The following is a 15,498-nucleotide window of genomic DNA, read 5'->3' as shown; positions in this document are numbered from 1 at the left end:
TTGTTTGATTATTATTTCCAATATGCCTTAATACAAATTCTGTCTGTATCACGTTATTAAAACGAACAAGGGAAGGTACATTATGAAAATAAAGTAGCCTAAAAATGATTTTGTATCTCCAAGTCAGCGGTGGTGGTCGTGGATTCAGGATTGTGAAAGGGCGAAAATGTTGCTACATGTTGCAAAAAATAAGAAAAGTCCATCCAAACACAGTTTCTGTTCAGCGCAGAGTACGAATTTCAATTTATTAAAACATCTTTTACGAAACTCAATTTTAGATGTCTCCTATCATTATATTTGTGGTGAATGATATGTGATTTAAGCCCGCGGAATGGCCATCGTGGTTATTTTTGATACAAATGAAATGGAAACCTATCCACAAACACTTTCCATTTCTCTTGATAGTCACGTGTTACTCAGTAGGAATCTGCAAATTCTTTTATGTCATGGATGATGTTGCCGTATCTTCTTAAATTAACATCCGAAATGTAGCCTACCTATATACAATTACTTTACCATATTACCAGTATTACAAACTTTTAGAAAAAATCTTCTTCTTAAATTGATTAATGAAATAATATTCTAAAAATAAATCTGGTTTCTTTTTGGTGTGCGTGTGTTGGTTAGTTTGTGCTAATCAGGATACGTCTAATTTATTAAGTACTTAATGTAAATCGTACAATATTACTATTTTACTTTAAATGATAATAATAAGTATTACAAATCATAATTGAATAATTATTTATCTGAAATATTATTTAAAGGGAGTTTTTAACGCCTTTAAAGGATAAAAAATCAGTTGAAATAACAACACTTACGATATATTTACCCTTTTGAAAATGGTTTCGGCCAACGAATTTCTCGTGCTTGATCGCTCTCCGGTTTTTATAAACATTTGCTGTATGCCGTGGTGGAAGCTAGTGCTGTGAGTGTTGATGCTGTATAAATTACGACTCGGAATATTCTACAGTTTAACATTTATTTTTTTCCAGATCTGATAAGTGGTTCTTGAAGCTCATGAGAGAACAATTGTGATATTTATCTTCGTTGGAGTGCAAACAGTTTACATCTATTAATTATAAAAAGGAAGCAATAGCACCACCACGTCCTAGCTAGCACTCAGTAGCATACTTTCTGCAAGTTTGTGGTAACGACCAGGCATTTTGCCCGCCTTGATACTGGGGTATGATCTACACAGTGAATCACTAAATCCGATGTGATTCGTTTAATAAGTTTACGAAAACGATTTATTTATCATGGAAAAATTATTGTATCTCTTATTAGCAAGTTTTATCGTTTGTGGAGCAGAAGAAGCAGGTAAGATTATTCTAATATTTATTTAAACTTTAAAAAAAATAGAATTTAAAAACAACATACAATGATACTCATGGACATATAGTTATATATAGTATTATAATCTGGAACGATTGTATTGAAGGGGAGTGCAGGTTGAGGGTCCCACCAGTAACTAAAATATTGTATTTTACACTTAGGCTAAGTAACACCCTTAAAATAAAATATCTTCTATCTGTCTGATTGAATAGAAGTAAGTATTTATTAATGTAGATTCTTATATGTTTTGCCTTAAGTGAAACTTACTTTTAAATACTTATTTGAGGGAAAATGTTTGCTTGTGTATTGTGTGATTAGTGAATACATGAGATTGAAAAGAGAAGTTTAAAACAATTTTTTTATTTTATTCATTCTTGATTAACACTAACAGGTTTAAAAAAAAATTGAACTAATTCATTTTTCATTTATTTTGTGACTACCAATATTTGTCTGCACGTAACCGTTTTTTTATCTCAGTGATCAGACTATATAATCAATAAATAAGCTGATAAGAGGTGTAAAAACAAAAATTCTCTTTGATGCTGTACATCAAATGTGTAACTATATCCAGCGTTTGATGGCTGTTTGCTTCAGAACAATTCTGTCACGACGGCAGATACGCAAACCTTTCACCTAAAACCAAAAGCTTATTCGAGCATCCTCTTAAACCATTGATATAATAACTAGCCCCTAGGCCATATTTATTGTCTACTGTTTTGAATTTTTTTAAACTTTTGAAGCCATTAACTGACTGGTGACCCTATCTGAACTGATCAATTTCGGCAGTTCAACTACACAGTATCTTACTTAAACAGGTGTAGGTACAGTACTGTATACTTGGTATAAGAAAATATAATTAATTATTATATAAATGCGTATACTGTAGCCTTATACTGTAAGACATTTTTTATATTATGCAATTTAAATTGCTATAGTAAACCATGTTATATTAAGACATGTGACATCGATTATCTACTATCTAATAATAGTAAAGGTATATTTTTACATCAAGGTATATGTTTCAGCTTACCTGGGTAAACCAACAAAAACTGTGACATATAATTTTAGATGTATTAAAATATACGTCATTTATTTCAAGAGGATGCATATAAAACATTTGTTAATTGTGGTGCAATTTGTTTGTAAGCACCATATGTTATTATCTACCTATGTTGTAGAAATGCTGTATTAGGATATGCATATTTGCCTAATCTGTCTTATGCTTGGCCAAGCATTATCAATATAGTCTGCCCAACATGTTAAAAATCGAGATCAGAATCCCAATTGACTTCAAATGTTGTGAAGAGTGTTATTAATTTTTCTTCTCTAGCAATGAAATTAATTCAATGGAAATCTAATGGTTTCCACTTTCTGAGTTTTAAAGTACGTTCTTATTTTTGGAGAGAAAAAGAAGAAAAATGAATTACAGTTTAAAAATAGTTGCTATAATTTATTATATTTCATGCCTAGCTTACCTAGATAACCACAATAACACTCTGCCTCTACATTAACAAAAAGCAGAAAAGCAGAGCATCCCTATCAGATAATGGACCCGTCCTACAGGATTAAAATAATGTTTAATTTTGAAGTGTTAAGAAATAATTTTATATAGAATAGTACATTTGCAGTAAACACTGTTTGTCCATATTGGGAATTGTACTTTTTTTTATCACTTGGCAAAACATCAGAAATGCCTATAGAAATCCAAACATTCTTATAAATTATTAGTGTCTCAGCCTTGATATGACTACATTTAAAAGATGTGATCTCATTAAATTAAAATACCAAACTGTGAATGTTGTTTGCCTTAAATTAGCTAAAGTACATAACAATCTGATGCAGATGATAGGACTACAGTCTGTCTGCTGCAATTTGTAGTTCCATGGTCAGAAGAGCAAATGGACCAACATATTAGTTAGAATTATCTTTTTGTTAACCAATAAAGGCCATAAACTTACAGTACAAAATTTATTTTTCATAACATTGTCCTTTATCAATAGTGATACACCTACACCTACACTATTGTATAAACTTTTAGGTTTCTCCTTTTTTTAAAAATTGAATTGAATTCGTTCTTACTTTTTTAACTATCTAGGCCTACATATTTTACACAGTAACAACACTGTACAATGTAATTTCCGAAAGGACAAATAAAAGATGATTTTGATTCTATTCTAATTCTAACTGCATAACACATAAACTGTAAATTTTATCGGTAATAATTTAGAAGGAAAAAGTGTTATTACTGAAGAAATCTTGCTTCAGTGTCTAGTACTATGCACTGTATGAAACGTATTTTATGAGACCATTTTATGTTGCATCCATTCTCTACTTGAGGATGTCAAAGAGAGTAAAACTTAGCAATTAAATTTTGGAAACACTATCTGATGGTGAATTTTACACTTCTCTTATATTTCTGATTACTGCACCGTATATATTTTTTATTTTAGATAGATCTGTAAGAAAAAATTCTATATGATTATTATTTATATTATAAATAATAAATGAATAAAGTAAAGTATTTTGAATTGTTTTTATGTGGTAATTTTATCATTAAATAGGTAGATTCAGCATTTTGCATAAAGGCCCCTAAGTGTCCATAATATATAGATAATTTAATTTCACTATAATCATCAGGTAAAATCAGGTAAAACATCAAAGCCGAATTAATATTCTTCTGAAAAGAAAACTTCTGACAAATACATAAAAAAACACAAAATAGAATTGTAGTTGGCTTAATTTATCATGACATTCTGAAACACCATGTCTAAACCAACAGTATATCATTCTAAGCGACGCTGTCCTTGGGGTAAAAAAAGTTGTTATAATTTAATTATCATTAATCTGTTGTTGGTAGTCTGGTGTGATGGTTATAGTGGGAGCTAGTGGAACCCTGATGATAAATCTTTGTGTAGACCTTGGCTGAATGTTCCCAGCGAGGGACCAGCCAGGAAACGCACATGTTACATATTGATTCCATTATTTTGGTTCGTAATTTGTAAACTTGAATTATCCATTATTTAGGTCAGTAAAGTACATTCATTGTATTGTGTAAAAGTACAGTAGCAATTTGTGTGATATAGATTCATTTTGATATCCTTTTTTTCTATTTCTTTTACCTACCTTTAACCTTTTAAAAAAAGTACACATCTCTATAATTAGTATTTTCACATTAATTCAAGTATTTATTTTAAATAAAAAATGAACTTGAAATGTAACATTCTACATTCAGGTCAATAACAAAGCCACTGCAATTTCCCGTTGTTGTAATTACACCAATTTATGGAGCGTGTATACATGAAACACATCTCATTTTTTTGTTGTTGAATTAAATCGATTTATACAGTACTGTAGGCAGAACCATATACTGTAATAATAATATTTGTAATAAAATAATAATAGTATGTAGCCTATAGTTGCAGAGTATTTTAGACTTAAAACATATCCTTCCAAATGCTAAATTGGTTTAAAATTATATTCAAAATAATTATTGTAGAAAAAAGGTTACAAAATTGAATTTTAACTGCAACTTGGCAGTTAAATTAGTATAAAAACGTTTCAGGCTAAAATAAATGAGACTATTGTATAGTGGAGTATCTCCTACTGTTTGGAAGGAACCTCCTTTTTGGTAGATAAATTGTTTAAGTGTGTAAACAAACAGTACACACAAGAAGCTCTTAACATAGACACTTGCTGTTTTTAAGTATGTGTATTATTAACACTTGCTGTGATTGTTAAATCATTACAGTTGTTCCATAAGGGACCCTTACAGTCATTGGTCGAGTGTTGCACGGCGGCTAAAGAGCGTACTCATTTTACGTGGAGGCTATGCAAGTGAAAAGGCCACCTATTCGCTTGTTAATTACCCTCTTTCACGGCATGCATGGCTGGATATGGCAACTTGTGTTCGCATAACAGCAGCCTTTACTTGGATAACAGTGTTTTGTTTTCTTGGAGGTCTATTAACAAGAAAATTATTCAATCTTTATGTCTGACCTTGCTGACACTGACAGGGAGAGAAATTTTAACCTATATAATAGGAAATGTTATTAAAGATAATACGAATAAGTAGTTAGTTTAACAAACAATAAGACAATAAAGACTTCCAAATATTAGTAGCCTCAAAATCAAACCAATTATGACGAAAGTTCAATAATTGAATATTGTAGTACTCTATTGCGGCATATCAATTTCTAAATACTTCCTTTGAATTGAATGCACAGTACAATATTGTTAATGAATTCATAAATTATGTGACCCATGACTTACAATACTAAAGGGCCATTAAAATGAAACCATATTTGTAATTACTGTACAATATAAAGCTTTTATTTGTTTATATATATATATATTATATATTTGTTTTAATGAAATGTATAAACTATATACATTTACAAAATTTTTATATTAAGATAAACTAGAGAGACACATGTTCCGTCAGATAATATTATGCTTGGCGACATAAACTGAAGAATTGCTTGTGAGATTGTGTTACCACTAGTGAATTTTGCACTTGAAATTTCAAGTAGGCCAGACTAGAGTGTAAATGTTTCCATTACTTTACTTATTGATGAAAACGTATTGCCTCCGAGTCATAAACGACAGTCATATATGACTTGGTTTATAAATTCTGCCCTTATACAAGATGATTGATGACAAAATTGAGAAATTGTATTCAATGCAAATATCTTTAAAGGAAGGTAAATATTAGTGTTGTGATCCAAAATTTAATTTTATTATGATATTATCACCAACACAATGCATTTTTATACAAACTTTAAAAGAACTTGATGCAACGTTTGACTAAACAAATCCTTTCTCTAAAGACAGGGATGGAAAATACAACCCTATTCGATCATATACAATTATGCACAACCATCCCTAATGTGAGAGCATCCCATTCTACTGTATATTGTTTGTTTTATAATATTATAACATACTGTAACATTTGTTTTTGTTTTATCAAATTGTCTTTAGCATTTTTCAAATGTACGTGTGTACAGTATTCCATAATGCCAGGAGAAAACATAAATTGTATGAAGGATAGTTTATAATGTTATGGAATGTTCTGTGCATTATGGTTTACAAGGCTATTTGAGAATTGTTATTGTAAGATCCAACTTTGTAGAATTTTTATGTTATGCTATAAATCTTGTATCATTGCAATGTATAGTAGTTATTGTAGATAATCAGTTCTTATTTTATATTTTGCTTCAAGCTCTGCTTATTGAATGTTTTGTTTCAGCTCCTGATTAGCCTTACAGCAGATTTGTGCCACTGATCCAGCCACCAAATGGCCTCATTAATATTTACATTAAATATATATCTTTTCATAGCAACTAGTCACCTTTATCTGTTTATTTTCCTGATGTTTTTGATGTGATTGTGCCATACAGTAATAATATCCACAATTCTGTAAACGTCAATAAAGTCTTGCATGGCAGTGTCTTGATACTCTGTAGCATCCACGATCCTGTGCTTCTATAAAGTCTTGCATGGCAGTGTCTTGATACTCTGTAGCATCCACGATCCTGTGCTTCTATAAAGTCTTGCATGGCAGTGTCTTGATACTCTGTAGCATCCAGGATCCTGTGCTTCTACAGTATAAAATCTTGCATGGCAGTGTCTTGATAGCATCCACGATCGTGTGCTCCTATAAAGTCAAGTTGCATGGCAGTGTCTTGATAGCATCCACGATCGTGTGCTCCTATAAAGTCAAGTTGCATGGCAGTGTCTTGATAGCATCCACGATCGTGTGCTCCTATAAAGTCAAGTTGCATGGCAGTGTCTTGATAGCATCCACGATCGTGTGCTCCTATAAAGTCAAGTTGCATGGCAGTGTCTTGATAGCATCCACGATCGTGTGCTTCTATAAAGTCAAGTTGCATGGCAGTGTCTTGATAGCATCCACCATCCTATGCTTCTATAAAGTCAAGTTGCATGACAGTGTCTTGATAGCATCCACGATCCTGTGCTTCTATAAAGTCAAGTTGCATGGCAGTGTCTTGATAGCATCCATGATCCTGTGCTTTAGTCTAGTCTTCAGTGTGGGAGTCAGTGTCTTGATAGCATCCATGATCCTGTGCAATGTAATAGACCTATAAAGGGAGTGTCTTGATAGCATCAACGATATCTGTAAAATGATTGGTGTGTTCTTTTAGTGTCTTGATAGCATCCACAATGTGGTGTAAGTGTCAGCTAATCCTGCTGTGTGGTGTCTTAATAGCATGAATCCATGGTCTGTGCTGTAAATATCTGCTATATCCTGCTGTGTGGTGTACAGATAGCATCAGTTTACTTGCCTTAAACATACATCACCTGCTTGTCAAATTCATTGTAACGAATTTCGACATTCGATATAACTTGTTTCATATTCCTTTAAAAAAAGTAATGATGGGTGGTATAAAGCGTGGTATGCATTTGGAATCATGTGCTTCAATCTATTTAATTCAATTTGAGTGGATTTGTTACCGTGCCGCCAAGTGTGCAGTTATTTTGATACTGTAATAACCATTGCAAATTCTCAATAATATATATGTACAAAATATGAATACAGTATTCAAATTATTCATGCATTTCAATTGGAATTTGGAAATTTTTGAGATTTTTATTATCAGTATTATTCATTTGATCCTAATAGATCTATCATTATTCTATTGTATTATTGCAACAGAAAATAGTAATTAATTCAATAAAATTTACATACCGTATGTTTGAATGATATAATAACAATTTATACTCTTTTTCTACCCTTGTAAAAATTCTGCTATTATAGTTGATGGTATTTTGTACATTGCATGGCTTGTTTATTCATATCGTTTATTGAAAGTGTTGCATTTCTACATACTACTGTAATAACCTGTCATTTTTCTGACTTATTCCCAATTTTACATGCTTACAAAATCACATTTTTACCAGCAGCATAATACTTATGAAATCTATATTGAATTATGACATAGAAAACGTATGACCCAGGGCCAATTTGGTCAGATGCAATTATCAGTCAGTTTTTGCGCATCTGAGTCAATTACACTCTGTGAACATGGGTCGACAAATAAGGCCGTACAAAGTAGGGCTTTTGAGATTTCTGCGAACCGATGATGCTTTCATGTGTTTGTTTATATACTGCAGAAATAAGGTAGATAATTAAAGCGATTCTTAGATGTCGGTCTTAATCCCTTAAGTAACAATAAATTGCCTGTAAATGATTTAGGTCACTAATCACAAGAATGTCTTCAAAGTCATGACTGCATAAAACACTTTAAGATGTTTATCATATTCTAGTATATTGAAATATTTACTAAGTATCGACATTATATCTTACCAAAATAAATGTCAAATACATAATGTGATACAGACTAATTGACATATGTTAAATAATTATCAAATATTAGATATTTTTTTGTATGTGAGGGTACCATACAGTATGTTAAGTTGAACAAATAGTACATTAGAACCATAGAAGTTAATATTTTATGGTTAATTATAAATCCTAAAGTTTCAATTACGTATATAAATTATAAATTATAATGCTTACTCACTTTGTAAACAAGTAACACATTTTGTAATGCATATTAAGAAGCTGTTTTGATGTCTTAGGTGTCGGTTTTATCACCATTGCTGCTTGCTACAAAAGATATCTAGCGATTATTTGGCTATTATCATCAACCATGGAAACACCAATCTTGATTATCACCTTATTTATTGATTTTCATTGATTTGCCAGCCAGCTGAGACTTAGCGCTTGCTCTTAGCAGATCTGTCTATCAACAACAATTATAATTATCAAGGGGAATAAATAGTATAAGACTAAGAGTGATAGAATTATTAATATGTTAATATTATATTAATAATTAAAAATAATTGTATGCAACTTCTCAAAAATCTGAAAGTTATGCATTAAACTGATCATGATTCAAAAATTGTAAAAGTGATGTGAAATTATTAATTCTTATTGTACAATACTTGAGCCACTCAATTATAAACTATTTTCCACTCGGGGGTGGGGTGGGTAGGTTGATAACAAAAAAATTTAAAAATCGAGGGGAGCTATTAAGTGCTCTCGTTTTATTTCTTTGAATGAAGGTCTGATGCTAGTACCAACCATATCGGAAAAATTACTATTTCGTCATTAATGTTTAATGTTAAAGTTAAGTTTTTACTTGCATTGGTGGTATTGGTATTACAACAAGAAAACCCTGAAAAATATCTCCCTATAGTTACACCTTTCAATAATTGTATCTCCCAATCATCTCATTTGTTGGCTTGACGAGGAAATCAATAACCATCTTAAAAACATGTTTTTTTTCCCTGAGTTGTATGAGAATCCGTAAAACTGTACAAAACATTGTATTTTCATATGGTCTTTTAGTTTTATTTGTTTGTTTCTAGTAGATTTTGAATTGTTTATAAGACAGCATGATTTATATTAGTATGAAAAGATCATTCATAGTAGTATACAACATTATTCATTCATTAGTCCTGGTATTTTGTGTACATTGCGTGTAAGCCTGGAAAAGGCATACTTTACTATACAAATGAAATCAATTCGACCTTAAAAATGCTGCATGAAAGGCCTACAGTGCAGTCTATATGCCTGCATGATAGTTAACAATCACCATACTGGCTGTTCCTGATCTTTGTTTAAACTTATCAAAAGGATTGTAGAACACAATAGACACTTGAAGGATAATCCCTAACCATAGCCACAATCCGATCTAATGAAGCTGTATGCTTACTCTACTAGAAAGAAGTTAATGTTCTTGATAGATGTCATTTATCAATATAAACAACATCTAAGATTAATCCACCTGTAATTGCTGTTAAGAAGATTTACTTTATCTCTCTTTCTCTTGAAATGTTTTCTGTCATTCCGATATTACCCTTTCCACGTTTTTTTTCCCTTATTTCCTTAATACAGTCAACTTTCCACAACCCTCAAAATAATTTACTTTCCATTTTGTAATCATTTCAAACAATTTTTCTTTAAAAAAAACAGAGTTATGTATTTTGGTGACGAATTCCCACTAGAGAACGCAGTTTGGGGACTGTCCAATTTTCAGACTTTAAACAAATTTTGTTTTCGCAATTCTGATGGCTAATTCCTTCATTCATTTCCATTTATACTACTAACAGTTGCTGTAATTGATATGAATTTGAAATTCATTTTCTGCCAACAAAGCCTAACTACACTATAACAGCAGTTATCTTATGTACAGTAAAGAAATTTAATTGGGACATTAATTTTTAATATTGTAAAAATGTACAGTGAATTGATCAATATAAAGTTGGTTTAATTTGGACAATGTCCTTGGAAAATGTAAGTTGGTTTAATAGAATTTAATATATTTGCATAATTAAATAGCAACCTTAATACTGTAGCATCCACCCTTACAGAGTGTGGCAAATAGAGAAAAGTATGTTAAATAGAAAAATGGTGGAAAACTCAATAACTACCAAATTAAAGTTTTAATTACATATTATCGTCTGGAATAATAAGGCGGATGTACCATTGTCTGATAGGGTATTCAATTATTTTTATATATTCAAGTTCTAACACTCTTCTTGGCCAATGTTGGTTTATCCAGGTAAGTGGCACTCATCATCAGACAAACAAGTTTTATGCATTAAAATGATTAATCATACAAAATAAAATGTTGATTGTATGTATTTATATCTATAATATTTTTAAGGCATCCTATAATTGGTGATTTTTCGCTGTTGGATGTACATAGTTGAAATAAAAATATAGCAAACATCATAGCCTTTATCATCTAACATATATTTTATCACTGACATATTGATATGAAGACTTCACAGTCTTTAAATGTTAAATCATTTTGTGGGGTTTTGAACCTTTATGCCAAGGGGAAACAATATCAGTGTTTAATTGCATCAAAACGTGTGCAAGTAACCTTGCTCTTTTGCCCTTACCCACTTAATCATTGCCTATTTTATCAGCTTAAGGTGCAAGTTTCTATATTAATGTGGTTTTTAGCACCCTTTTGTTGATTATATTTTGACCCTTAAAGTTGTAAATCAGTCATATGTTTATGTACTAAATTCTTTAGATCATACTTAAGATAGGTACAATTTTTATACCTATACAAAATATGAAACTGATTAAAAATAGTCTATTTCATGCCTGTAGCTATATACCTGGATAAAGTGACATATCCTCCATCACATCCCAACAGGCCTTTCCTCCAACCAACCTCCCAAAGTGGACAAACCATTTTAAGAATATCAGTCTATACAACATTTTTTTAAACAAAATCAAAAAAGTTATTTGTCTTTTTATGGCATATCAGACAAGATAAATTGTATTCTTTCTTGCAATTTATTATTATTCTTTCTTTAAACGAATATTCCCAATAATTGTCCCAAAGCTGATTATACAGATCATCAATACCAAATGTAATCTGTCTAGAAATTGTCCAATATATAAATGACTGTAGAGACATGAATTAGTATTTGTGTATATTCCAATCAATAGCTTAAACGTCATAAGCTGTGCTAAAAGTCAATACTCAAGTGCTTTATGATTGAATTTCGAGCGCTGTTTCAGAATTACCACTAATCAATAGAGCAAATGATATTTGCTATGTATTAGCATGGTCATTGTATGTATTACATGGTTCAGATATGTAAAGTCTATCGTCTGACCTAATTTCGTTAGTGTGTATGGAATTTATGAAGACGAGTTTCGGAATCGATAATCATTTGAAAATGCATGCTTTAATGAGCTTGATTTAACTTAGTAAAATGATACTTTGTGTAGAATTATGATTTCTGAGTGAAGTATGCTGTGTTTGTTATTCGAGAATGAATTTTGAAGATGGATAATGCAAGGTAATTGAATGTAAATTGTAGTGAATTATTACAAATATGCAGATTAAGTTTGATACTTCTTCATAAACATTCAAACTTGACAAATTTTAATTCCCACTTGTAATAAAGCTACTAACAAAAAATAAATTAACAAATGAACATCAAAATCAGTAGTTAAGATTGTTTATTAGTATTTATATTTCAGTATAATGTAGTTAAGGTTTTTGTTTGTGAACTTTTTGTTTTTATACACGGCCTTGCAGAAAAACAACTGCTAGAGCCAATTTTTCGTGTTTAAATAAAGCATATTATTATAGGGTACTATTTCTACTTGTACTCATCACATATTAGCCTAGCCAGATGTTTAGAAAAGTACATATAGGCCTGTAATGACAGAGTATACTGTTGTCCCAGGGAGTCTGGCTATGAAATGTAGGAACAATTATGGGTGGATCTACTCGGATCTACCAAAGTCTTGTGTTCAAAATTATCTTAAATTAGAGGGTGGGACTATACTTGAATCATATGGTAATTGTTATGCTACTACTAGACCAGTACTGTACCAACCAACGGTCCTTTATCATTGTACTCTATTACTCACATTGTTAATTTATTCATCTATTGTTAAAATGTTTGCTTTGATTAGATTAATCCAGACCATTGTTTGTATTGTTCACTATTATTATCACTGTTATAACTGTTAACCTCAAGAATTAGTTTATGATTAAATAATTAGTTTCCAGTTGACTAGCGATTTCAATTTTAATTGATTATTATTAATTACTTCCAATGTAGATGAAGTATAACAGAGAAAGCACAGCTAAACATGGTTATGCATAGATTCAAATCAATTGCTATCATTGTGATCAAACCATTAAAACAAGAGCTAGACACTGTACAGGAAATATTATGGGAAAATTAATAGGGTTCTACTCAGAGATATAATAGTTGAACACTATTATGATCTACTATATTAAAGCTTAATCTTTGAAAAAGAGAAATTATAATAGATTAAAACTGTGTTTGGTGTTTATAGTATATATTGGGAAGTGTGTTAAATGTAGAAATTATTCACACGTCCTCAAATAACAGGAATTTTCAATTGTAGTGAAAATATTTATATAAAGATATCTATATCATTTGTATCTAAGATAGATATCTTGATAAGCTACCATTTGATTTCAAATTGGCCATATATAGAGGGTATAGCTTTCAATTAAGTTTATGTTCATTTGTGTAGTGCATTGTTGGCTGGCTTATTCTATTGTTGTTTTAGCACGACTACAATGGTTAGAAAAATACTTGTGGATTAGTATTTGTTGGTCTTTTCAGAAGGTTATTTGTTTAAGTTTCTTGTGGATATAATAATCTTGCGTCAATTTATACACTATGTTGTATTGAAGCGGAAAAGCAAACCTACTTATTAGGCGGAATTCCCAAGCTAACTCCATAGCTTTAACTTTGTGTTGTTCGTCGTGTTCAAATGACAAGCCTAATTAAAGATCCCGTTTTGTTCGTTTGTCTTTCGAACTTGGCAAAACACTCTATCAAATTTTCACCATGACAAATTTTTGTCACCTCGGTAGGATTTCTTAGGAGGACTGTCAATGGAGCTATGAGCAAAATTGTATAGTGATTGAGTGATATCCGGTACATTTTACACTAGACTGCAAAACAAAGATTGGAGATTAAGTGAACTGGAACAAAACGGGTGTTCTCTAAACAGACGGACTGACGGCTCGATGTCAGAAGCGGTGATTATGCAAGGCTTGAATCATGTACCGACTGATTATACACAATAATAGCTTTCTGATTTGGTATATTTGTTCAAAAGTGCGCAAAATTTCATTTGCGCTCAAGAAGACATTAATAATGGCTTAAATCCACAGTGCTAGCAAGATGTTACGATATGCGGTAAAGAAATTGTGATGTTTACAGTAAGCTTTCTTGACGGCACAGCTGGAAGCAACCCCTTCAAGACGCTTTTTATTACCCATTTGTGGGGCTTCAAATCACTTTTCAACAAATCTGACAAAGACTGTGTTTTATTTATCTGTTTGTCTTGTCGATGTTTTTTGTTCTCCTGTTTCAATTAGTGTTTGTATTTCCGTTCCCTACAGATAAAACTATCATTTTTACTAAAAAATGTTTGCTTAAATAGTAATTTGCTCTATTGGCAGTTTTAAAAAACCTTACCGAGATAAAAAAAAGTTGTCATATTAAAAATATGATTGTTTCATCAGATTTGAAAGAATTTAGCATCCGACTAATCTGTGTTTTGACTTGCGCCTTATTTGATACAAAATATTAAATTCAAAAGAATGTTTGAACTTTTTTGTATGAAGTATTTCCAACAACTTTCTGTTTACTCAAATTGCTCATAAACCGTATCCATAACTATACTAAAAGCTAGCAATGATATATAACTTACATTGTTTTAACATAAACCTTTCAACGCTAATGGCAATGGCAATAATCTACCTTCCTCTCGCGTACTTCTGACCGGACCACTAACAAAATATAAATCAATTGTAATTACAGTATATTGAATATTAGATGAAAAAATACGAAGGAATTCGTATTGATTTGTACATCTCTGTTTATAAAAAGTTGTATATTCTTTTGAATGCTCTAGGCCATTTTATATCAATGAATAATCGCTCATCAGCTGCATTATAATGTATGCGAAGTTGAGTTGATGTAATATGCACAGTTTTTAACAACTTATTGACTGGCCCAGGGTGTGCATAAATTATATATGATGATAAGGAAAAAACATTAATTGAATATAAAAAGATATATTTGCTGAGTCTTCATAATGTAAATAATCCATTTATAATATTTAGCGTTTTGAACATTTATGTATTTGTTTGATAAGACATGATTTAATTGTAGATTATAAATCATTGATTTAAATGAAACATTAAAGGTTGAAATATCAAACCTGAGGGAAGCAAATGTTTCTTCCTGATACAAAGTAGAAATTACATTAATAAATTAAGGAAAGAATTAAAGATATTATTTTTTTGCATAATGTTACTTATACCATGTGATGTCCTTTGTCTATCTCAACAATGAAAATTACTTTCTTATAAAAGCAATTGTATTATTTTCTGAGTCATACTGTAGCCAGTGTCATCTAATTGTAATCGCCTAGTATATTTCGCTTGGAGGCAATGGAAGGAAGGAGTATAGTAAATTTTCATTATGTGTAAGTTTTATAAGATATCTTTACATTAATCATATTTAACATGAGGAAAATTAGCAGTCTTAACCCAATTTTTCCATCAATTTATTATCCGCGATACAATTCTAATGAATAAATGTTGTATTATT

General features: G+C 30.9%; 1 protein-coding gene across 4 annotated transcripts in view; it reads left to right on the top strand.

Annotated features, from left to right (window-relative positions):
• The first annotated feature begins 912 nt into the window (after nucleotides 1–912).
• Nucleotides 913–15,498, top strand: part of LOC144845369 (netrin receptor UNC5C-like) — a 104,457-nt gene continuing 89,871 nt past the window's right edge. For all 4 annotated transcript variants that reach the window (XM_078702649.1, XM_078702650.1, XM_078702648.1 and 1 more), the window contains exon 1: nucleotides 913–1,317. In XM_078702649.1, the coding sequence (XP_078558775.1) occupies nucleotides 1,257–1,317 (61 nt within the window). In that variant the 5' untranslated portion in view covers nucleotides 913–1,256. The remainder of the gene's footprint in view (nucleotides 1,318–15,498) is intronic.

This window comes from Antedon bifida, chromosome 6 (assembly GCF_963402885.1).
Source record: "Antedon bifida chromosome 6, ecAntBifi1.1, whole genome shotgun sequence".
In the NCBI taxonomy this organism is placed as follows: domain Eukaryota; kingdom Metazoa; phylum Echinodermata; class Crinoidea; order Comatulida; family Antedonidae; genus Antedon; species Antedon bifida.
The sequence above is the reverse complement of the archived record's forward strand: the minus strand, read 5'-3'. Positions and strand labels throughout refer to the sequence as shown.